The following is a 24,926-nucleotide window of genomic DNA, read 5'->3' as shown; positions in this document are numbered from 1 at the left end:
TAAGAACTGTAACCTCAGGCTCCCCCTTTCTCAGGACAGACTCACTGCTCTTGCTAGTTGGGAAAAGACTACTTCTCTCCCCAGATATGGCGGCCCTGCTCCCCTCTCTTCTCAAACCTGGCTGCCCAACTGAGCAATGGCACAGCCTGGGCGGAGGCCGAGGGCTCCCTCGATTCACCCAGGGAGGCTCTCACTTGAAGGGGAAGCGGCTGGTTCTCTAACACCAGAGGGGAGAATCCACTTGGCTGTACATAAATACAATGAACACAACACTCCCAGCGGTGGCTGTTTCACCTGCATCCCTGGATGTCTCCCTGCCTTCCTGGAAGCCCCTCTGTGCAGGAGTCTGTGCGCCTCTCCGTAACTTCTCTTGCAGAGGTGTGCTCCATGATGAATGGAAAACCCAATCATTCAGGGCCATTCCTAGGCAGGCCTCTTGCAGACTTGTAAAGCTGGGCACACTTAAGTTTTGGACCCTTTCCCAACAAGCTGTTACTCCGGACAACGCAGGACAGGTCCTGAGACAAGGGGAGGCAAGGACAGGAAGAGAAAAGAGTCTGGGTCTGGTGAGGGGATGGGTGCCCTACCCTAGCTGCAGGGTCTGACTCCAAAGGAAGCCTCAGGAAACGCAGGCACTGTGGCTGCACCGACGGTCTAAGTCCTACATCTGGAAACTGATTCTGTACCTTGAAGACCGGCAGAGACAGGCCCGAGCAGTCCAGGTCTGTGTCACAGCAGAACATGGCCCAAGCTGGAGGACAAACTCCACCTCCCCTCTCGGATGTGCCCTGCTTGTTCCCTGCCCTCGGCCATCCTAGCATCGCCCAGCTCCCTCTCTAGCTTCAGGCCCTGACCTGGACCCCTGACCTGGACCCCTGCTCTCTCCCCGTCTGAGCCCGCGCTCAGCCGCGGCGACCTTCCAGCGCTCTCAGCACCACACGGCCTTGGCCCTGGCTCTGGACTGTGGCTGGCTCTGCTCTGTCCGTGAAGACAGTGCAAAGTGGCAGGTCTGGCCCAAGACAGGGGGCGGTGGGCGGGACTCAGATATCACGCAGTGAATCAGGTCAGAACGAGGGCAGGCAGAGAGAGACGGAAGCCCAGGCTAGGAGCTGGAGGGAGCGTGAGAGGCAGGAATGAGACTGCCCATCCCAGTCAGGAGGGGTGACTGAATGCCAGGCCCCACCAGCTCTGAGAGGCTGTTCTGTATCCTGCCTTCGGGCAGGCTTCCCCCTCCTTCAGATGGATGGGGGCGAGCGTCAGCAGGTCCAGCCAGAAGGAAGTGAAGCGGGGTGGGGGGGGGAGCAGGAAGGAGAGGAACTGGGAGAGCACAGCCCTACCTCTGCTGAGGCTCAGATCTGAAGGAGCGCCATGGATAGTTGGGGGAGGGGCACGCAAACTCCGCCCCACCCACTGGGCTGCAAGACCCAGTCCTGGGGTCGTGACACTGTCGACTCACGCTGCAGGGTGACCCACAGTTATACACAAGGAACAACACTGAGTCTCTTCGCTTCCCACTGAGTCTCTTTGCTTCCCAGCACTGTACACTGAGCACATTCTGCACTGTAGCCAAGTTGATCATGAATGCAGGCTGATGGGTCCAAAGCGCTCCACTGGGGTGCAAACGCATGACAGGAAGGGATGAGCTTTGTGACTTGATTCAACATGACACGTCGGGGCCATTGAGGGGGTACCTCCAGCTCTCCCCAGTCCAACTCACTTCTGGTGGAAGAAACTTGTCAGTGACAATCCAGGCAGCAACAAAAGGTCACCAAAGGCCCTAGATCATCAGCTTTTAAAACATAATTTGGGTAGAGACAGAACTAGGGTCAGTGGATCATCTCCCCCTGTTGGTTTTGCTGCCTAAACATGTCTTGAATCTCCGACTCCCCTGCGCCTCCTGTACTGGCTTGAATGGTAGGTCCACAGAATGCACATCTACCCAGAACTTGTGACTGTGACACTATTTGGAAATAGGGTCTTTGCAGCTATAACCAAGTTAAGATGAGGTCATACTCTATCAGGGTGGCTCCTAATTCAGTACATCTGGCATCCTTGTGAGAAGAGGGAACTGGACACAGAGACACACACGCCATGTGATGAGAAGGCAGAGATGGGAATGACGTGTCTACAAGTCAAGGAACGTCAGGGATTGCTGGCCACCATCGGAAGCTGAGAGAGTCTGCCCCAGAGCCTACAGGAGGACTCGACCCTGCTGACATCTCGATTCTGGACTTCTGACCTCCAGAACTGTGAGAGAGTAAATTCCTGTTGTTTTAAGCTGCCCAGTTTGTGGTAATTTGTGACTGCATCTCAAGGAAACTAAGACACCATCCTAACCCCCGTCTGCATCACCGCCCCAGGATAATTCCCACACCCTCGTTACCGTGACTCCCCCCACCCAGGCTGGCTCCCACACAGCATGTTCTCCACTCTGTAGCCGGAGTGAGCTTCTCACAAGCACCATGGATCCCGGGACTCCTCTGGTTGAAAACCTGCAGTGGTCTGGGTACTTACTGCTCTGGGACTGAGCATACACTCTCCTCACCCTCCACCGTCTCCTCGGGTAACATTTAGCTCCCAGATGTCACTAAGCCTCATTCACTCACAAGAGCCCACTCCAACCTGCCCAGATGAGCCAGGTCCTATGTTATTTGTTCTCCACGCCCCCGCTGGACTTTTCCTCCTTAACACTTGTCATGGTGTGTTGTGTGTGTTACATGTGATTATTTCTTTGCTGTCTCTCTTCCCCACTAAACTTTAACCTCCAGGAGAGCCAGACTGCGTCAGTTTTGTTCACCACTATATCCCCAACACTCAGCACAAAGTGAGTTAGTACTCAATAAATATGTGCTGGATGAATGAATGAATGAATGAATGAACCAACAGAACAAAGAGAGAAAGAGAGTAAGCACTTCTTCAACCCCTCTCCTCCTCCGGAATGTGTGATGGGGGATCTCAAGCACAGGGTGGGAGGGGGAAGCCATCCTTTCATAACCGGGCAAAACTCAGAAAGGTCAAAGTCTACCCACCTTCCCTTGTCAACAGTGCCAAAATCCTAAGACAGGTTTTATAGGGGTAAGAAGAGAAATAAAGCAAGCAAGACAGATAGTTTGGAAAACCACTGATCCACATCAGTGTTTAAATATAATTTTCAGTTATTTAAAAGTGAATGAGGGCTTCCCTGGTGGCGCAGTGGTTGAGAGTCCGCCTGCCAATGCAGGGGACGCGGGTTAGTGCCCCGGTCCGGGAAGATCCCACATGCCGCGGAGCGGCTGGGCCCGTGAGCCATGGCCGCTGAGCCTGCGCGTCCGGAGCCTGTGCTCCGCAGCGGGAGGGGCCACAACAGTGAGAGGCCCGCGTACCGCAAAAAAAAAAAAAAGTGAATGAAATCTCCACAATTCTCAAACACAATCATTAATACTATCCCATATGTCCTGTCGTGCATGCTTCAACGCAGTCCTGTAGGGGACATATTATTGTCTGCATCTACAGGTGAGGAAACTTAGCCCGGGGAGATTAAGTCATTCACACAAAATAAAGGGCCATGAACCGAACTGTCACCAGGTCCATCTGACTCCAAGCGTAGGGATGCTTCCACGACCCCCAGGGGTCTCCCCTCAGCCCCCGTGCCCACCCCATCTCACCCCTCAGCCGCCCTGGTGAGCACACACGCAGGCTGGGGTGAGCTCTCTCTGCTCTCCCTGATGGCAGGGAAGCTGGCCGTCCAGCCACAATCTGCGACGTGTGTGAAAACAATGCCCAACTCCTTTATCCGCGGTGACACCAGAGTGATAATGAACCCAGCAACCCAAGCTGGAAATCTGTCCGGATTCATGAGATATCTTCCAACATAAAATATGTGAGAAAAACACAAACAGCTCAGCAGCAACAACATGCTATGTATGTAGCAAAGCAAAACAAGGCAGGTTGTATAAATATTTAACAATGAGAAAGAACTGAACTGGCGCCAGAGAAACATCTGGGATAACAGATCTAAGTAGGTTGCGGTTTCTAGTGGAAAAGTCACTAGGAAGACATGAAACTAACCAGCTCGTGATTCTCCGATTGCGCTCTCACGTGCATTCACCAAGCACCTCTGGCGACCCAACTCTAAACGCTGTTTCCGGTGGCCTAAGTGTTCACTACACAACTGGGCAATTTCTAAGGAGCCTGAATCAAATAAACATGCTTTGCTTGCCACTAAAACACTTTATTTCTATTTCAGCAGAAACCCAATAACGGTGTTAATAGTTGACTCAGATAAAATAGGGATTTTTTTGGGGGGGGGCACATCTATCTACGTTACCTAATATGGCAAGAAAGGGACTGATGAATGTGTTTAGGAGTTCAGAGTCTGGCGTTAGTCCAAGGACTAAGTGTGGCTATTCCAAAGAAAATAAGCTATAGATTTGCAAGTATGGTTTTCATGAAGTTACCTTCATGACTGACATTTGGAAACAGACTATATTTTTCCAGAGCTGATATCACAGGGGTGGACTTCATGGGACCCCTGGGGGACCAATTATTGGCCTGATATTCTTCCCGGAAGGACCCAGCTGCGTGGCTGAGTCCAACACAGTTTCGTCCTTGCCCTCCTTTGCAAAGTGTTACGACGGAGGCCCAGCTGCCTTGGGTGGGTGAGGCTGAATGCTGACTGCCGTCAGCTCTTTTCCCAGGCGGGCCTGCTGTCCTCTGCGGTGCCACGCGTAACTAGTTTGCTTCTGCTCCAGAGGGTCCGCGAGGGCGCGGTGTGAGCCCCCCCCCCCAGCTCCTTGCTCTCCTCCTCTTCTGCAGGGGAGGATGCCAACTGCCGACCCTGCAAACCTCCTCCTGACCCTGGTGGAGAGTCTGCCATGTGTGGACTGCAGAGCGAGGTCCCAGGGCTGCGGGCTGCTCTGTGTATGCTCGTGCCCCTGCCTGGCCAGCCAGTGCCCTGGGCATCAAGCCTCCAAGGGCTGCTCCTCCAGCTGCTCTCCCCAAAGGCCTGGCCTCAGGCCCGAGAGCTGGGCAAATCCAAGACGGGCAGCAGAGGTTGCTGGGGCCGATCCCACCGCTTCCTGCCGGCCCCAGCAGTCGAAGGATGTCTCCGACCCCAGCAGCTGCAAGACCCCAACCACAACTTGCTAAATTCTTTAGTTCAGGGCTTCTCAATCTAGAATGTGCATATAAATCCCTTGGGGATCTCATTAAAATGTAGCTCTTGAGTCTAGGCCCAGGGGGCCTGTGATTTCTAAGATGCTCTTAGGAGATGCAGGTGCAGCCTGGGTTCATATCCACTAAAGTGGTAAAAACATGCTATCAGAATGTAAGAGAGTTTGTTATAGTTATTAATAGTTCCCTGTTAGGGTTGAGTGAGAAAATAAAAGCAAAACGTGCGATGGGTCCCAAAGGCGTCCCCTCTCGCGGACGAGCAGGGAGACTGCACAGCAGATGCAGCATCTTTAACCTCTCCCAGAAACAGCGTGATGACAGGTCAGCCGGCAGAGCTGGCTGAGCACGGCTTCCTGGTGAGCTGCTATCTGTGCCCAGACCGCGGCCCGGCCAAATCCTGTGATCCAAGGCTGAAAGTATCTCTGGACTTCAGCGAAGCTCTCGGGGAGATAGGGAAGCTTAATCACAGCTGATTGGGACATGTGAATCACGCACTGGAGCTTTCCAGCCAAAGGCCTCAGGGACCGACCTGGCTGGGGCTCTCCCCAAACTATCACAAATAATTTGGAACAATTAAGAAATGGGGGTCCATTCATTCAACAACAGCTGGAAACTCCTGTCGGTGATTGGGAAGGAGAGGCTGCATCCCAAATGACCTTTCTACGGCCATGCAAAACAGGTAATGGTTGAATGAATGAATAAATGATTTTTTTAAAAAGTATTTATTTACTTATTTATTTGGTTCACCAGGTCTTGGTTGCGGCAGGCAGGGTCCTTAGTTATGGCATGCAAACTCTTAGTTGCGGCATGCATGTGGGATCTAGTTCCCTGAACAGGGAGTGAACCCGGGCCCCCTGCGTTGGGAGCACAGAGTCTTAACCACTGCGCCACCAGGGAAGTCCCCAATGATTTTTAAAAAGTAGTGACTGGATAAAGAAAGAAGGGGAAAGAGGAAAGAAGGAAAGAAAAGAAAGGAAGGAAGAGAGGGAGGGAGGACGGAAGGAAGGAAGGAAGGAAGGAAGGAAGGAAGGAAAGAAGGAAGGTTAATCCAAACTTGGCTTTACACTCTTTGTGCCTTTGGACAGTTCTAACTATTGCAAAGTTCTTCCCTATACTGAACCAAAAGGCTGACCCAATTCTCTGAATGAAGGAAGAGTCAAGCAGATACAGAGCCACAGAAGAGCAGAGTGGGGAAATGGGCCAAATAAACCTAGTCTTGACGAGGCCACGGGTTATCCTCTTCCACGTCCACTTCCCAGCCGGGGCCACCAGGCACTTCCTGCGCAGCACAGTGTCACTGACAAGGCGTTTCCAGTTTCTGCTCGCCAGGATCAGCGCTTTCCAGAGTGGTGGTGAGTGGGTGGGGTCTTGGGATAGATCATGGAAGATACAGAGAAGGACTCGCTCTCTCTGCACTCTGCTGGGCAGGTCTCTGTGCTGCTTGCCCTCTGACCCCACCCCTTGGGCACATCCAGTTATAGTCAGAGGCTCTGCCACCATCTAGAAAGCCTGGGCCTCTCCTTGGTTCCTCTCCTTCCACACAGTAAGCTGGGGCTCAGGTCACTCCAAGACCCACAGTAATTATTTCTGCAGCCCCTCCCTCCATCAAACTTTTACCTCATCACTGCCCTCCTTCATACCTGACACTGGCTCCATCTTCAGCTCAGAATCCTTTAACCCCAATATCCCCAGCATTCCCAGTAAGAGGAGAAGGTGCTCCCCGTTCTCCAGGAGAACGCCCATCCTTCCCCATGGGCATCACTTCTAACGCCCAGAGCCTGGCTCTCCCAGCCAGGGCCAACTTTTAGTGACTGCGCTAATTTCCTCTGGGAAATCACATCTCCCCACCTCTCGGGTCCAAGTGCCCTGGATGGAGAAGCTGGCCTCACACCCTGGCTCAGACTCCCTAGCCACCGGAACAGGGCAGAGCAGGTGTCCCAAGCTGGTCCAAGAGAGCCAATCCTGGGACATCTGCTGGAAGTACTGGGAAGGCTAACAGCTTCTGCTGGTGTTGCAAAGTTAGTAGAACATAAACTTAGAGCTTCTAGTAAACACCTTTTTTGTTATATGAGGAGAGCCTGGGTGAGAATCAACCCTGCCTGGGAGCAGCCCCACTGCTGGCTATAGTGTATATCCAAAAGGACTGCAAGCAGGATCTCAAAGAGCTATCTGCACTCCCACGTCCACTGCAGCATTGTTCACGATAGCCAAGATACAGAAACAATCCAAATGCCCATCGACAGATGAATGGATAAAGAAAATGTGGTCTATACATACAATGGAACATTATCCAGCCTTGAAGAAGTTAGTCTTACCATTTGCGACAATAGGTTTGGACCTAGATGACAGTATGCTAAGTGAAATGAGCCAGTCACAGAAGGACAAATACTGCCTGATTCCTCTTATACGAGGTGCCTAAAGTGGTCCAACTCATCGAGGCAGAGAGGGGAATGGTGGTTACCAGGGGCTGGGGGGAAGGGGAAATGGGGAGTTTGTGCTTAATGGGTATAAAGTTTCAGTTATGCAAGATGAGTACGTTCTAGAGATCTGCTTTCAATACTGTACCTATAGTTAAGGATGCAGTAACGTGCACTTTAAAATGGAGTAAGGAGGGATCTCGTGTTCAGCGTTCTTAGAAAAAAAAAAGAAAAAAAGGAGAGGAAGGAAGGAAGGGAGGGAGGGAGGAAGGGAGGAAGAAAGAAAGGAAGGAAGAGAGGAAAGGAAAAAGAAAAAAAGCCACGAAAGAGCACAAGGAACTTTTTGGAGGTGAAGGATGCCAAGGCCACCATCCAGGGTCCACTCCAGGGACATTTCTGTCCAAATGTGGTTCACTCTGCCCCTTTAAACATTGCCAGACACATTAAGACTTCCCACAGACAGAAGTGTCCACCCAACTCTGGTGAGCCCGCTGGCTAAACCCTTGACCCAGAGCCTGACCTGCCCTTGACCATCACTTCCCCCACCAACTGCCCCAGCTGGGTCTCCTGACTGGTTTCAAAAAGCCACATCCTGTGCTCAAACACTGAAGTCTGGAAAAAGACAGCTCTTTCCACAGAAGGTGTTTTCAGCTGTCAAACCAACACTTCCTGGCTGCTTTATTTCCCTTTCACATCCCTCCCAGATATCTAACTTTACAAGGTGTGTTCCCAACGATTTCTACAGGGAGTTCTCTAATTCACCCCGGGCTGGGGGATGGCAGAGCACGTCTTTCTTTGCGTCTGTTTCAGCGCCGTTGTTTTACAAGTACGGTCACGTGTCACCATTTCAGGAGGCACGAGATAAGCACAATGTAGGCTCTGTCCTCACACCTTAATCCTTTATCTTCTCCCTCCTTTTCACGTATCATTGATAACCAACACTGAGAAGATGACTATTATCGTTCAGAAACAGTGGTACTGCTGTCACTTTTGACAACATCTGATTCAGTCTTATCATAGGTGTTATGGACTGGACTGTGTCCCCCCTAAATTGATATCTTGAAATCCTAGCCCCCCAGAACCTCAGAATGTGACCGTATTTGGACATGGGGCCATTAAGGAGGTGAATAAAGTCATATAAAGTCAAAAGAGTATGGCCCTAATCCAGTAGGCCTGGTATCCCTATAAGAAGAAAAAGGGAGTGGGACTTCCCTGGTGGAGCAGTGGTTAAGAATCAGCCTGCCAATGCAGGGGACACAGGTTCAAGCCCTGGTCCAGGAAGATCCCACATGCCATGAAGCAACTAAGCCTGTGCGCCACAACTACTGAGCCTGCACTCTACAACCTGCAAGCCACAACTACTGAGCCCATGCACCTAGACCCCGTGCTCCGCAACAAGAGAAGCCACTGCAATGAGAAGCCTGCGCACCACAACGAAGAGCTGCCCCTGCTCGCCGCAACTAGAGAAAGCCCGCACGCAGCAACGAAGACCCAACGCAGCCAAAAATAAATAAATAAACAGGGAGAGACACCACAGATGTGTGGACACAGAGGAAAGTCCATGTGAGCACAGAGTGAGAAGGCGGCCGTCTACAGGCCTGGGAGAGAGGTCTCACCAGAAACCAAACCTGTCAACACCTTGATCTTGGACTTTCAGCCTCCAAAACTGTGAGAAAATCAATGTCAGTTGTTTAAGCCACTCAGTCTGTGGTATTTTGTTACGGCAGCCCTAGCAGACCACTACAATGAGCAAAGCACTGCCTCATTTGCTCACCAGGCTTCTGCTGAAAGCCTACTGCATGCCAGGCACTGAGTAAGGCTCTGCAGGCAGACACAGGAGTGGATGAGAATCCAGTGGCTCTCAGTGTGGCAGGAGGAACACCACCGCACAAACAGATCTATCATAAAGTGGAATGCAAGCATCACGGTATAAGTCAGCTCTACTATAACGCTTGTTTTGAAAACGCAAATCTGTTCCAGTGCGATTGATCCACTGGGGGACAATTTGAGCAGAATGTGAATTTTGTGTTTGCTTATGCATGATTTCATCTGCAAGACATACTAGATGAACACAGAAAACTGCACCCAGCTGAACTCAGCCACATAGGAATTCACAAAATGCACACACTCAGGCACACAGCAGCCGCCTCAATTTACCGTGTGTGTTATGAGTCGTAACCTGTCCAACATCTGGTGTTACAGTTTTTGATTTCTGCCTGATTTCGCATGACTGTCCTTGCACCATTTCACAGGAACACCCAAGTGGCAGCCCTTCTGAGGCTCGCTTCCATAAGTAAACTTCAAGTCAGTTTCAAGGCCAAGTGTCACATTTATGGTGATATTTATAAATTTCTTAACCATCGAATGTGTCAAGCCGTGCTCCCATTTTTATCAGGTTCCTAGTTTTGTTCTTACCTGTCACTGACAAATTTTTGAGTGTTGTGTTCCCAGCCCACTTTCTCCCACTAAGCCCTGTGGGTTTTGTTTCATGATTCTGTTTACTGCAGTGATTTTTATGACATGCATTTTGGGTTAGAGCAGAGCTGACTGTATTTAAACGTCTCAATGAGAAATTTCATTTCTGGTAAGTAAGGTCTGGGAAATCAGTGCCTATAATCAGGTTCACAAATAATCATGCACTTGAGGCATAACCCTCATTTCAGAGCATGTGGTTGTGACTAATGTGTCAAGAGCGCTTCCTAGGGGCGACATGCCCTAATTGCAGGTAAAATATAGGAAAAAAATGATGTATTAAAAATGAAGTTTTAAAACATTACAGGATGAATGAAGCTATTACACAAGCTAAGTCAAATACATCCCTCACCTGTAGGCAATTTTTTCTGACCTCCAGCTTCCTGATATGTTTAATGAAAGAAATTTTTCTCCAGGGAAAAGTTTTGAGAGAGAGAGAGAGAGAGCTACACTGACCTGTCATTGAGTTTTCTGAGGTGCACAGCTGCTCTCTCAGCTTCTCCACATCGTCAGGATGCACCTGTTCATAGAGGGTGCTCCCAAACCACTCTGACTGGGGCTGGTTCAGCACGGGGGTAACGGAGTCAGACACATAAATCACTCTCCCCGTCTCAGCCGCCACTACAAACAGAAATCCATCAGCCGCTTCAAGGATGAGATGCTTCAGTTCCTGGGAAGAAAAAATCATGATTAGGACCAAGCATGGACAAACCCAGGCCAATTAAATAGTCTTATTAGCAACCTTCAACTTTTATTCAGAAATTCATTGTGAGACACAAACAGTTTTGGGGCTTTTGTTTGTTTGTTTTGGGAAGATGAGCTGTAAAAATGCATGAAGCTTATACTAGCCCTAAGATACAGCTACTCCAAACACTGTTAACCCTGTCTTAACCAGCCTCTCTTAGGGAGAGAGGAAATTTCCAGCCCAGGGGAATGAGAGAGCAAGAAGTGATCACCAGGAGGTGTTGGGTTGTCAGAGGTGTGAATGGCCTCACCTACATATTCAAACTGCAGTCATGTCATTGGAGCAGAAGCGCCCGGTACACACGGGGCTCATGGAAGGGAGGGAGGGATCATAGGAAAGTGGAAGGAGAGAAGGAAAGGCACCAGGTGTCTCCCCAGCCACCACCTGCCACACTCAGAGTGCACTCATTCTCCTTCTCTTCCTTCCTTTCTGAGCTGAATGCTGGCGGCAGATGTAAGAGTATCACCTTACATCTGCATGTCTGTCAAACTTTCATGACTCCTTGACAGCCAACATCTCAACAGACTCTCAGCGTAATCCCAGAAGGTGGCAGGGCACCTAGCATTGTCCATGTCACTTTACAGTGAGAAGAGAGGCTGACTGCACCAGCCCTGGAGTCACACTCACAGAGCTCATGACTGTCAGTGAAGGCAGGAAGGAAGTTGCTTGGGATCAATGAATGGGCGGCAGGAAGCCTGGCCATCATCCCGAGAGGGACATAGAGGGGGCAAAGTCAACTCTGTTATAAAGTCTTCTCTTTGCAGGGCCTGCAGGCAGCTCAGGTGTGGCTACCTACCCTGTCATTCTCCCATCAAGCTCAGGAGCCCTTTCCTGCTGAATGAAAGGGGCTCCATTCCTGCAGGAGTTGGGGGGCTATCTCTTCCCCGTGTGCTGGGGTCCACAGCCGCCTCTCTAACAACCTCACACACTGCTCAGGGCCCAAAGAACAAAGGGATCCTTCCAGTCAGTGGTTGGCAAGCACTTTTTGCTGGGAATCCTTTGTTCACGTGTAATCTTAGGTGGAAGCCCCTCTGGAACAACAGAGTAAGGGCCATCTGCATGGAGGCAAAAGACGTGGAGTCTAGAGCATCTGACCCCACCCTCAGTGCCCGTCCTGAGGGGGCTCCAAAAGCCCGAAAATTAGAACATGTGAGTCTGCTGGGGAGCAGAAACTGGGGAGATTTGCCAGCATCTCTGAGCCCTTGGCCGAGTCAGAACTGTAACATCCTCTGTCTGGGAATCTAGCGTGGAAGCAGGCTGTACAAGCATTTTTTTAAGGAAAAGTTTATTTTGTCCATTTCTCTTGCTTGGCCTTCTGCTGTTCCATGTCGCTTAGATGTTTACTCAGTTCAGAAGATTGGGTCAGCGGTTTTACTTTCAGTATGGAGAAGATCTTGCCAACAGGAAGGACTGTAAAAAATGAAACAGGTTGTCTGGGAAAGTAGAGAATTCTCTGTCTTTGGAGGAGAGGAAGTGGACGCTGATGCCTCCACGGAGGTTTTCACAGTTTCAGCCCTTTTGCAAGGACTGTGGGAAGGGCTTATGGAACAGAGCCTCACCCTCATCACAGGCCCCTCCTTCTACACCCTCCTCCCCGGTTTTTGTCTTCTGGGAGCACGTCACTCATGACCAAGGTCCTGTGCCTCGAATCCAGAATGAGCCTTGCCTGTATTCTCCAGTTAAGCCAACAGTTAGGTCTAAAGGCACGGACTGTGGCATGAAAGGAGACCATCAGCTATGGCCTTTCCACTTCACCGTGCAAGTCTGGGCTCCCTACTGAGCATCTTCGGCTTCCATTTCTTCACACGTTTTCTTCAGTGAGATTCTGTGAGGTTCAGTGAGATCTTACACGTGAAGGACTTAGTAAAGGCTTGGCACACAGTAGGCGCTTAACACTTGTAGCTGCTGTTGTCATCAACAACCTACCTGGGAACCGAGAGAGAAAGATGGGGAGGACTCATGTAACTTGCATAACTGCCTTCTCTCTTCTCTTCACTTTCTTAATCCTGAGTCACTTACAGGTAAAGAGATTAATGTCAAATATGGACCCTGGCAGGTCCACGTAAGGATTAAAGAAATGCAGAGAAAAAGCTTTTCACGATCCTCGTGGTCATAATGCATTTCTGTCTGCTCACCTGCCAGCTCTCCATCCTTCATTCCACTGCAGCCCCGTGTTAAACATTCTCCTCTGCTGCCTCCCTGACCTGTCTCCACGACCCTGCCCGGTGGGAGCCATCACTGTGGTCCTTTTACAGAGGTGGAAAGAGGCTGGGCCCTGTGCCCTGGACCACCGGGCCCCGTGGCCTCCCAGCGAGGGTCACTCTGCTGCCACACCTCCTCACACCTCGAGGTGAGGAACACGTGGGCCCTGGGATGACCCAAGCCCTTGCTAAAATGCCTGCCACACAGGAATACATGTTAGCTCCTCTCCCTTTGCTCTTTTTCTAAACCTAAGTCCTGTGACATGAACGGATTCTTCACACTGGCACAATAAACGATTCTGTCTCTGGACACGCCTTCCTCACCTGTTCCTCCAAGGCTCTGTGCTCACTGGTCTGCTCGTGTCGAATCCCTTCCTCTCCCGTTTCTGTGCATCTTCTGGGGCTCCTTCACAGCCTGCCAGGGCCAGCTCTCTCCCGAGAAGCCCCCGACGAGACCTAACACTTCCTACCTGCATCCCCGACAGCACATCACTTCCCTTTCCCCTGCCTGCACCATATACAAAGTGCTCTCAAGTCCATCATCTCCTTTATCCTGCAGTACCCCTCAGAGTCAGGAAGGCAGAGAGCTCATGTTCATCCACAGGTGAGCAAACAGAAGCTGAGGGCATCTGATGATCTGCGCTACTACTGACCAGCATGGAGAAGAACCATGACCCAGAACACAGGCCTTCCAGCGCAGGGAACGGTCAAGTTACAAAATACTTCCCACTGACCATTTCCTGGGTTTGCTCTTCCCAACTATGCAGCTCCTAGTACAGCTGTTAAATACATGGTTTTGGGGTCTGACCAACCTGTGTCAACTCCTGGCCCCGCCACTGAGCAGGGGACTGACGCTCTCTAAGCCTCCAGTCCACTTGCTCATCTCTAAAGCAGGGATGAATTACAGAGGCTTCCTCCTCGGGCTAGAATAAGGACTGAATGAAATCCTGCACAGAAAGATCTGACTTTGACCCCGGCTCAGGGCAGAGGCCTAAGTGCTGGCTGTTAGGATCCTTGCCACTATGATTGTTGTGACGGCTACCAAAACGTTGATCGCCATCATGATCACCACCGCTATTCTACCACAGAAGAGCTGTGGTTTTGCTTGGCTTTCTCCTATATTAGCATGCTAAGCACAATGTCTTTTTTTTGAGTGATGCCTTATTAAGGTACATGGGAAATTTAAAAAGCAGAGGACGCAAAATCAGACAGACACCCCTGGAAGAGCGTTTCCTAGTGAAGAATGGAAATAAAATCCCCTGGTTTCGTCCCTACCTCAGCCTTTAACCCTGTTTCCCCACGTAGCTTATTTCATCTTGGCGATGCTGTCAATCATTCTCTCCCCTTCCAATGATGCCATTACCGGGGAAGAAAAGCACGCAGGCGAGGGACGAACGGGGTACCTGCTCCGTCAGGAACGAAGGCTTGTAGGCGCCGTCTGTGGACTTGTTCCCGGTGCCCCGCATGGACTTCATGTGCGAGACGGCCATGCGCAGGATGGTGAGCTTGTCTGGCTTCCGGGCCAGCGCGCTGCACGTGGGGACCATGTCAGAGAGCTCGGTGATGTACTGGGTCATCTTGTTCCGCCGCCTCCTTTCAATCTCACTGTGGTTCTCTCTTCCCGAAAGCACGAGATCAGGGGAGGGGGAAAGAGAAGGATCAGACTGGGGGTTACTGTCTGACGGTGTAAAATGGCACGTACATCGTTAATGCCAAGTCATCAAAAGACTAGCTCGTAATGGCTAATTCAGTGGCTTTGAACACATCTTGGGCAGAGCAGCTCCCCGACACATTAGCAAGTTTCTTTCTCGGGGGGTGGGGTGGGGACAGGCTTCTACAGATGCCTCAGACTCACCTCTAAATATGTACTCAAAGCTTTCCACTGATCCCATGTACCTAAGTACTTCTTAATAAGCATAAAGAATGAAGACATTATCCTTCAGGCATCAAAGTGAACTCAACATGCTTTCCACGTGCACCCACGGATCTGTACATGCTACGTGTGCGCGCACACACACACGTGCACGCGCACACACACACGTGCACACACACCGAATGTAGTTACCATCTGCTCAAATACGTGGTTTACTTTGACCCGCAGTGAGAAACATGTCTAGCCTTGCCATTCTTGGTGTCACTGAACAGCCACGCCACAGACCTACGTCACATCGAGTTGTGAACAAGCCTTCGCACTATGTGCTGCACATCTTCTGCAGCTTAGTAACAGAACAGGTGCATCCCGCTCACTAAACAACGGAGAGCCAATTAAAAAGCCCAGCACTGCCAGGAATTCTGAGAGCAACCCTCGCTGACGTGTTAAGATGCTAAACTAGCAAAAGGGATGATAGCATGTTTCTGTCTCGAGATTATCACCTCTAGGCTTGAAAGGGAGTGACAGCCAACCCAGTTCAACGACACTGAGACAAAGCTGTCACCTTGGATAAAAGAACTGTCTAAAAGTACATCACACGTCCGTTGTAGGATTTAGGGTTTCACAGGTGCTCAGAGTATGAGGGTGACACTAAGCAAGAAAGGAAGCACCCCAGGCAAGGCTGCCTCACACACTGCATGTATCCATGGGGCTTCGCACCCCACCCTCCCAGGCTGGGAGCAGACGCCAGGCAGGCCTGATCACAGGCAGGGGTCACGTGAACACGACAAACCAAGGGGGAGGAGCTAAGCCGGGCGGCCCGGTGAGCACCTTCTATACAAAAAGCACTGAGCCGGCGCACAAGGGGGAGGGGACGAAGGAACCAGGGAATGCCCCGCTCCTATCCTAAAGCAGCTAAGTACCAGTTAGGATGGTAAAACATCACCTTGCATAGTAGAAATGAAGGCAGGATGGGATTAAATGCTCCCAGAGGCACATGGAAAGTAAAGACCCCAGGAGAGAATAAGAGAGGAGAGGGGGAGGTGCTCCTGGAAGGGCTGGGGGAGGAGCTGGGAGGGAGCAGGTAAAGGGGGCGTATTCTGGGGGGAGAATCAGCAGGATCAAAGAAAGGGCTGGAATTGGGATGCAGCCTCTGTGGGCAGGAGCAGACAGGCCTGGGTGCAGGGGCGGTCCTGGGGCTTGGAGGAGAGGGCCGAGCAACCAGGAGCGTGAGAAGCTGGGCTGGTAACAGGGCCTGGGTCTCCCACGCCCCTCAGCGGGCTGCTGGGGAGAGGTTCGGAGGTGGGTGAGTCCTGCGGGGAGGCAGAAGGAGAGGGCAGCTGAGGCCAGCAAGGGGACTCCTGGGGCAAGGTCTCCCCTCCTGCCCATAGTGAGGGCCCTTGGCAGCGGACTAGGGAGCACAGGAAACAGCCGGAGGCAGCCCAAGCGCCCCTGCTGCACGGGGCAAGGGAGGATGCCCGCTGTTCGGGAGAAACGGCTCTCGGCTCTCAGGTTCCTGGGCGGGGGCTCGTATACTGTGGAGAGAGTAAAGACAACCAAGCAGAGGGGGTCCATCACAGAGACGGGGCAGTGGGGAGAAGGGGGCAATTTGTCAGGGGACTCCTGTGTGCCCCGGTCTTCATCACCATCACCCACTTGTGCCCTCCACACACACCTGTCACAGGTGGCCTGGAGCCGCTGGCCCAGTGTGCACTGTACACCGGGAGGGCCTGGGTGAGCTCGCTCGGGGGCGTGCTCTCCACCCTGCCAGCCTGCACCTCATCGAGGCAGACAGGAGCGGAGACGGTGTGCAGAGAACGCTGCCTGGGACTGCTGAAGGGTGTCTCGGACAGAAACTCTGGCCACGCAGGAACAGTACATTACGATGTGGGATGCACATCCCTGCCGGGGGGCCCTGGACATGCTTCCCCGTATCTCCTGCTCAGAGACACTCCCGAACCCTAACTTGCTCCTACGGCTTGCCGTCTAAGTTCCACCTCCTCAGCTTGATTTTTAGGACCCCCCCTGCACCCCACGTCGGGGCCCACCCACTTTTCCGCCCTGTGTTCCAGCAGGCGCTCAGCTCCTTTACTCGCCTCACAGCACAGGAATGCGCTGTCCCCTCTTCCTCACCTTCAGGGCAGCCCACAGTGAAGTGCTTCTTCCCCTCACACTCGGTCTGCGTCAGATCTTTTCTAAATACCTGCCGGTTCTCTTCTACCTTCTCCCGGCCCACGCCCACCGGCTGGTACCACTTCTCACCCCCTCAACTCGGTGCCACCAGCCTCCGCAGTCTGGACACCTCTTTCATCCCATCGCCCTCAGTTCAGTCTGCGTGCTGTGACTGGGTGGATATTTCTAAAGACGCAAACCCAGCTCTTCCCTTTCCAGCCCTTCAGTGATGCCCCAGACCCACAGGGCCAAGTCCAAGCCCCTGGCTAGCTACCACAGCAACCGCGCCAAGACTGGACCAGGGCACGCCTGCTTCTGATCCTATTTCCAAAAGAGCCACAGACCATCTCGCCTTGTAAACATCTGGGGGGAAGAGTCTTTGTGAAGTTCTTAAACATGGATCTAAAGCAATTTCATCCCTGCACTGGATAAACCCAACTCGTGACATCAGGTGCTTGACGGAGACGCGAGGGCAACTGTTTAAAACCGACTGTATTGACTGACCAGTGCAGAAAATGCTCCAATCGTTTCACGAAGTAAGACTGAGTTATCAACAGAAGGTCAAAATGACGAAGAGCTGCCAGTTACCTAGCAACAAGATAAATGAGTGTAGCTACGGAATCTATTAAAATACGTATATGTCTATTCATATACATGTATGTATATATAGGTCCGTTTTGAAAGATCACGGAGGCAAGAAACAGGAAAAACACCCTCTTGGGAAAACAGAAGGAAGTGTCCCCAGGACCCAGGCCACATCCTTCACAGGGTGTGGGCCGATGCGGGGTCTGCTTGGAGGAGCTGCAGGGGCAGCCTGTGCCCTTGGCATCTGAGTTTCGTGTGCCCCACGTGCAGCATCAATAAAGCAATGAGCCCCTCTGTACGTGGGCATGGGGCAAGGGCTCTGCAGCAGTGACAGCTGAGGATGCAGGCACAGCCGTCGGCTATAACACCTCTGCTGGGACAAGAGGGCCCCCAGCCTGGCCCAGGAACACGGTTGCAGAAACTAAGGGCAAGAAAGAGGAAGTGCAGCTGCACGCTGCCTTGGGTTTCTCTTCCAACTTGGCTCCCAAGGCTGACCTCCTAAGGGTAATCGGAGCAGTGAGATACACGTCCATCCTGATTAAATACAAAATAGGGCTGCTTTGGAAATCTCAATAAAGATCTTCCTTCAACTCCGCGGATGGCAGCTGAGTCTCCCATCTCTGGTGGGAAGGGAACGACAGACCTGCACAGGCAGACGGACAGGACAGCTCCACGCCGGGGCCAGGTCTCCCGGTCACCACAGACCCAAGACACCCGGGGCACCTCAGGGTCTGAGCGCTGGGGGCGGGCAGGCAGGACAGACGCTGACAGACCAGCAGAGGCAACAGAGAGTGGGCAGGCAAAGACACAGCCCCTGTGCACAGCGAGTCCCCCACATACAAACCTTCAAGTTTCGAACTTTCAAAGACGCGAACGTGCATCTGATTCCAGCGGGGAACCAGAACCTGTGCCATCCACGTCAGGCGTGAGTGACATCGCAGCTCGTCCTCCGTCTCCTGTTGCTGACGATCCTTCAGCTCTAGCATCTCCCACCTCCTCGCCCTCCTCCAGTCAGTAACTCTTCTTGCCTGTTCACTAGATGTCAGCCCCTGGATGCCAGCTGTTGTACTGTACTACTGTACTTTTCAAGGTACTGTATTGTAAGAGTCAAAATGTTTTCTTTATTTTTTGTGTTTGTCTTTTATGTATTATTTGTGTGATAAGTATTATAAACCTATTCCAGTACAGTACTAGAGAGTCGACTGTGTTAGTTGGGGACCTAGGCTAACTCTGCTGGACTTACGAACAAACAGGACTTACAACAAAAGTCCCGAGAAACCTCCAGGAACCCGAGGGCCCCAAGACCCTGCGTGCCCCTTAGGCAGGCCTGGCTGAGAGGAGCGTGTGGTAAACCTAAGTCCTCCAGCTGCCTCTCTTTGCTCTTGTCACCAGCTGTGAGCCCTGGGGGTGGAAGAGAGCCTGACACCATCAGGGACACGACCAGCTCCCTCTCGGCCTGGTCACCCACACGGCCAGGTCCCAAACCTGAGAAGTCAGTGCTGACACCCACCCCCCGCCATTGCCAGCTTAGTAGCTCCACAGGTGACAGGACTGTTGGTAGAGCAGCCCTGCTCCAGGTGGGACCAGGGCCACGTTCCTCTATGACACCTCAGCTTCCACCGCCACCTCCTGACACACGCGCTGCTCTCCAGGCCACCATGGTCTCAACAACAGACCAGCAGGAAACAAGCAAAACGCCTCTTCTGTCCACTTGGATACACACGGCCAAGCAGCAGGAAAGGTCTGATTCGGTAAAGGTCTTCAGCACTTCTCACGCGAAAGAAGCATCCGTCCCCTCCAGCCGGGGGGAGTCAGACTGTGGGAGGAGACCCTTTGCAGAGGTGCAGACCATCTGTCCTTCAGGACTGGGATGGGGAACCATCCTGACCATGGGGGGAGGATTTGGGGGGGGCGTTCCAGATTTTGGGGGGTTTCCACACGAGTCCTTGCTGGCTGACAGCAGCCTCAGGCTCAGACTGGCCCTGGCTCCTCCTCCCTGACACCAGGAGGGAGACTGTATCTTGCAAGCTTTCAGGGAACACCCTTCCTGTCCTGCCCAGCCCTTCCTGGGTGGCAGGGCAGGGCACCGTGAGAGCCATGAAGGCCCGAGGAGGGCATTTTGGGCAGCCCCACGGTGACGCTGGTCACAGGCCCTGCGGAGGGGACCCACAGAGGCATGTCCAGCGAGGCAGTTTCCCTGGGCTCCAAGGCTTCTGCAGAAGGAGCAAAAGATGCTTCCTCCTTGGGAAGGAGGCAGGAACCCCGCCCCCAGGAGCCATCCACGGCATGGTTTTCTGCAAAGCAGCTGCAAGATACCCCAGTGTTTAGGCCGAAGATAAGGCTCACCCAAGACACAGGGAGATGGAGTCTGAGAAAGCCCAGGTCCTGCAAAGAGGAGGCCCAGGCCCAGTCTCTGATCACCCCCATTCCGGTGGGATCACTTCCCCCACAGCCTCCCAAGGCCTCTCCCACTGGTCACTGCTCTGGTCCTCAGGACCGCCCTTTGTGGAAGACGACCCTGAGCTCAGAGAGGTACTGACGTCCCAGGATTTGAACTAGGCTCCTCAGGAGAGCGCTGACTGGTCCCAGCCTCAGAGCTGGAACAGCCGGGGAGACTGACAGGCAAAGATACCTAAGGCTCTATGGGGAAGAAAAGGCCTGGCGGCTTCTAGAGAGACACAGCTCAGGACTACTTACGACTCCAGAAACGATTTCCTCCCCTTCTCCACAAAGTCTGGGGTTATCCAGGTACTGTCATTGCAAATCTAGGTTAGTCTCTGCAGGAGAAAAGCGGGAGGAGCTGGGGTTGCTGAGCAAGGAAAGAAGGGCATCAAAACTGAAGTCAGTGGCACGAGAGCCCAACATCTACGAAGGGGTGACTGGTCCAGATGGGCCTGAGGGCAGAGGGTTGGCTCCACCTGAAAGGAGTTCATCCCAAAGCGTTCTAACTCCAATCCTAACCCCAACCCACTGAAATGACAAGAAGGTCTCAAGCTAAACCCCCCAGTAATTTGGTTGCTCATGGGCTACACCATGCCAGGTTCTACCCAACTTCTCTGCCAGACTTCACTGGTTCATAAGAGCTAAGGCTGTCGAAGCCACTATGGAGAACAATATAGAGGTTCCTCAGAAAACTAAAAATAGAGCTACCACCTAACCCAGCCATCCCACACCTGGACATATACCCAGAGAAAACCATAATTCGAAAGGACGCATGCACCCCAACGTTTACTGTGGCGCTATTAGGGCATGGAAACAACCTAAATGTCCATCGACAGAGGAATGGAGAAAGAAGACGTGCTACCTATATACAATGGAATATTACTCAGCCATAAAAAAGAACGACATGATGCCACCTGCAACAACATGGATGGACTACAGATTGTCATACTGAGTGAAATAAGTCAGAAAAAGAAAAACAAATATCGTATAATATTGCTTATAAGTGGAATCTAGAAAAAAGGTACAGACGAACTTATTTGCAAAGCAGAAATAGAGACACAGAAGTAGAGAACAAACTATGGACACCAAGGGGGAAAGCGGGGGTGGGACAAATTGGGAGATGGGGATTGACATATACACACTACTATGTATAAAATAGATAACTAATGAGAACCTGCTGTATAGCACAGGGAACTCTACTCAATGCTCTGTGATGACCTAAATGGGAAGGAAATCTAAAAAGGAGGGGATATATGTATACATGTGACTGATTCACTTTGCTGTACAGCAGAAACTAATACAACATTGTAAAGCAACTACACTCCAACTAAAAAAAAAAAGAAAGGAAGAAAAGAAAATCACAGTCCAGAAAAAAAAGAACGAAGGCTGTTGAGGCAAGGAGAATGTTTGGGAAGGTTGGCAGTGCTCACCTTGGGTGTTTACTCGGCAGTGTCAGAAGGCTCAGCTGAATCTCTCCCTGCTCTAAACGGAGTCCACACGGCCAATCCAGGGTGTCCCCCACAAGGTTACTGATAAGATGAAGTCCAACAGAAAAGGGCAATCCAGGCTTCCCTGGTGGCGCAGTGGTTAAGAATCCGCCTGCCAATGTGGGGGACACGGGTTCGAGCCCTGGTCCGGGAAGATCCCACATGCCGCGGAGAAACTAAGACCCTAAGCCGCAACTACTGAGCCTGTGCTCTAAAGCCCATGTGCCGCATCTACTGAAGCCCCCGCGCTCTAGTGGCCGTGCCCCGCAACAAGAGAAGCCACCGCAATCAGGGGTCTGTGCACTGCAACGAAGAGTAGGCCCCGCTCGCTGCAACCAGAGGAAGCCCGTGCGCAGCAACGAAGACCCAATACAGCCCCAAATAATAAATAAATAAGTAGGAAAAAAAAAAAAAAAAAGGCAATCCTTGCTCCTTCCCAGCTGCCCTCTCTGCATCAGAAGCACTTTGAGCATCTTCCCACCTCGAAACAAAATGCTCAGCTCTCTCAGCTAAGATGGACAGACTGAGAATTCTGGGACATGACAATCTTTTTCTTTTTCTGCCAGGAAAGATCTCTGCAGGACAAGCCCACGTTGCATAGTTTTCCCTTATCAATGGGGTTTTGATATCAGAGCTCTAAATAAAACAGGGTGGTAGATTCCCAGGGAAAGATTAAACTAAAACATCATCGCAACCCACAGAGCCAGGAAACAAAATGCCCACAAGCGTAAATACTGCACAAAACCAAGAGGAAAATATCAAAATGGGTGTGATGAAAAAGGAAAAGTCAATTCTGTGGAAACTTTCCTAGCGTGGGCAGCTTTACTTTTAGATAATGTCAGAGGTTCACTGGCAAAACCCTACAAAAAAATATAAGGACTCCTGGACTGCTGCAATTGGGTGACACTGTGTCCCCAGGGAACAGCTGAGAGTCACACAGATGATGGATGGAACCTCGGGAAGGTCAATTGGAGCCGGTCCTCGAAGGGTGAAGGGTGAAGGGTGGAAGAGAGACTAATAAAATTCATCAACGAGGTCTTTTAGTTCCAGGTTTGTAGATGGTCCCATGCACTATAGTAGAATTCACAGTAACAGATGTGAGAACTCCCTGCGAGATCTCCTGGGTCTTCTGAGAAAGGGTGCAGAATGAGTGTGAACATGGTTGATAGCACGTAGCGACAAAAATGAAGGGTTTGGGAGTGAACACTTGGTTGTTCCTAAGACATAAACCCAACATTTAAAAAGATCTCTAGTTTTCATGTTTCCACTCTTCTGTTTTAATGAACATTACACACGTACACGTACACGTGTATGTACATATATGTAAGTCACACGGAGAGCATGGTGTGTAAAGTTGACTCTCTTGATGACAGCTCTGGGATGCCAGCTGTCCTGTGTATGAAACAGTATTCAAGACGCCACTGAGGGACTTCCCTGGCGATCCAGTGGTTAAGACTCCGCACTACTAATGCAGGGGGCGCGGGTTCGATCCCTGGTCAGGGAACTAAGATCTCGCATGCCGCTCAGCGCAGCCAAAATGAAAAAAACAAAGAAACAACAACAAAAAAGAATTAAAAAAAAAAAAAAAAGGACGCCACTGAGCCCAGCTGCAGGCACAAGAGGAGATTTTGGGACTCACTAGATTATCCACCAAGGGGGCATTAAAGTAGGAAGAACCCTGAGCCGCTCAGCATGATGGAAGAGCTCTGGCCTCTCCTCGAGTGTAGGGATGCTGGATCTGCTGGGCAGGATTTGCGAGCGCCTCCCAGGGAGACCAGGGCTGTCCGCGAGGGGACGGGGTCAGGGAGGGGCTCACGCTGGCCTCCCCGAAGGCGGGTCCAGCCCCACTCACCCCCCCCGCCCCCGGGAGATTCATCTTCGGAGAAACACTTCCTGGTGTATAATCAGTTTTCCCAGAGATGGAGAGCTCAACCCCAACCGATGACAGGAGGATGACTTGGCAACTGGAATTCCCAGAGGCGTGAGGTGGAGCCCAGCCTGGGAAGGAAGGCCGGCTCCGAACGCCCACTCCCCTGACGCTCCCACATACCTGTCTCGACCACCCTCCAGGCTCCTTGTCACCGTCCCCACCAGCCACCCAGGCGACAGCGGGGACCTGCACCAGCCCGCCCGGCTGTACCACCTTCCGCGTCCCCCTTCTTCTCCAGCAGCCATCCCCCCACCCCTGAGCCTCGGCCAACCTCTCCCAGAGCTGCGACTCCCCACTTCGTGAACACACCCGCTGCTTCTCCAGCTCCCTCAGATTCCCACAAAAGCAGAAGGTTCTTCGTTCATCTGCAGTGGGCAGAGGCTTACAGGTGTGCCTGAGAGGGAAGTCTGGGATGCCCCAGGTTGAATTCCAACGAGGCTAATGGAGGAAACGGAGGTAAAAACGTTAGACCCCGACTGAAATTGCAGACCACGAACGTGGGGTGGCACGAGCTGTATTCCAGTCTACTCCCCTCCATGTTCTCCCAGGTCATCAACCCTCCCTTCTCTCTGCTCCTGGCCTTTCTTCCTTCTGCAGCTGGACCTGTAGCTTGACCTCTTCAACGGCCCTCTCATCAACATCAACCACCTTGCTGACCCCGCCCCCCTGCTGGACCCCCCGGGCCTGAGTGCACAGGCCGTCTGCATCCCCCGGCATCCAACCAGCTGGGCGCTACTGGGGGAAAACCGCACGCTAACACAGTGTGCTAGGGTGTGGGGTCTACGGTACAGTTCGTACATCTCTTCCACCCAGGCATCCCAAACTTCTCTCTCAGGCGCACCGTTAAGCCTCTGCCCCTGAGAGCACACGGCCTCTGCTTAACCAGAGAGGAGGAACCATCAGAATGAACCCCTCAACTCTCCGGACACCCAGCAGCATCACACTCAGCTGCACTTGCAGCTCCTCCTCTCTGCGGCCAAGGATGGGTCGTCCCCCTGCTGGGCTTGGAGCTATCCCTCCCCTTCCCCACTCCCTTGACCCATCTCTCCCCAACCCCACTCCAGAACCTTCCAAATCCCCGGTTATACTCACTCTTCCCCCTCCCCGTGGACATGTGCTCATGGTCTCTTCCCATCCTTAAGAGTGGTCTCCCTCCCCAAGCCCCAAATGCCCTCTTCCTTTTTTATCCACATCCAAGCTGCTCAACGAGCTGTCTCCCCCAGGCTTCAATTCTGCATCCCCCAGTACGATCCTCCGCCCCTGCAGACTGGCTTCTGCCCACCAGGTTGCCCGTAACTTTGTGTGGGAGGTGGGAAGCATCCGGGGTCAGCAGAGCCCTGTCCTGCGTCCCACAGCCCCCAGAGCGGCATGAACCGGTGTGGAAAGGAGGGCTGAGGCCTGGGGATGGTGCAGCGGCCCTCAGGGCATTTCTGGCCCTGGAACACATGTGTGTG

The 24,926-nt window shown here is 52.1% G+C and overlaps 1 protein-coding gene across 8 annotated transcripts in view; it reads right to left on the bottom strand.

The window, feature by feature from the left end:
• Positions 1-24,926, bottom strand: part of ARNT2 (aryl hydrocarbon receptor nuclear translocator 2) — a 203,902-nt gene that overhangs the window by 116,259 nt on the left and 62,717 nt on the right. For 7 of the 8 annotated variants that reach the window (XM_079909993.1, XM_079909992.1, XM_079909997.1 and 4 more), the window contains 2 exons: positions 14,390-14,603; positions 10,497-10,710 (listed from right to left, as the gene is read on the bottom strand). In XM_079909993.1, coding sequence (XP_079766119.1) covers positions 10,497-10,710; positions 14,390-14,603 — 428 coding nt within the window. The remainder of the gene's footprint in view (positions 1-10,496; positions 10,711-14,389; positions 14,604-24,926) is intronic. The other variant, XM_079909996.1, reaches the window with a different exon arrangement.

The sequence above is a fragment of the Stenella coeruleoalba genome, assembly GCF_951394435.1.
Source record: "Stenella coeruleoalba genome assembly, chromosome: 2".
NCBI classification, from domain to species: domain Eukaryota; kingdom Metazoa; phylum Chordata; class Mammalia; order Artiodactyla; family Delphinidae; genus Stenella; species Stenella coeruleoalba.
The sequence above is the reverse complement of the archived record's forward strand: the minus strand, read 5'-3'. Positions and strand labels throughout refer to the sequence as shown.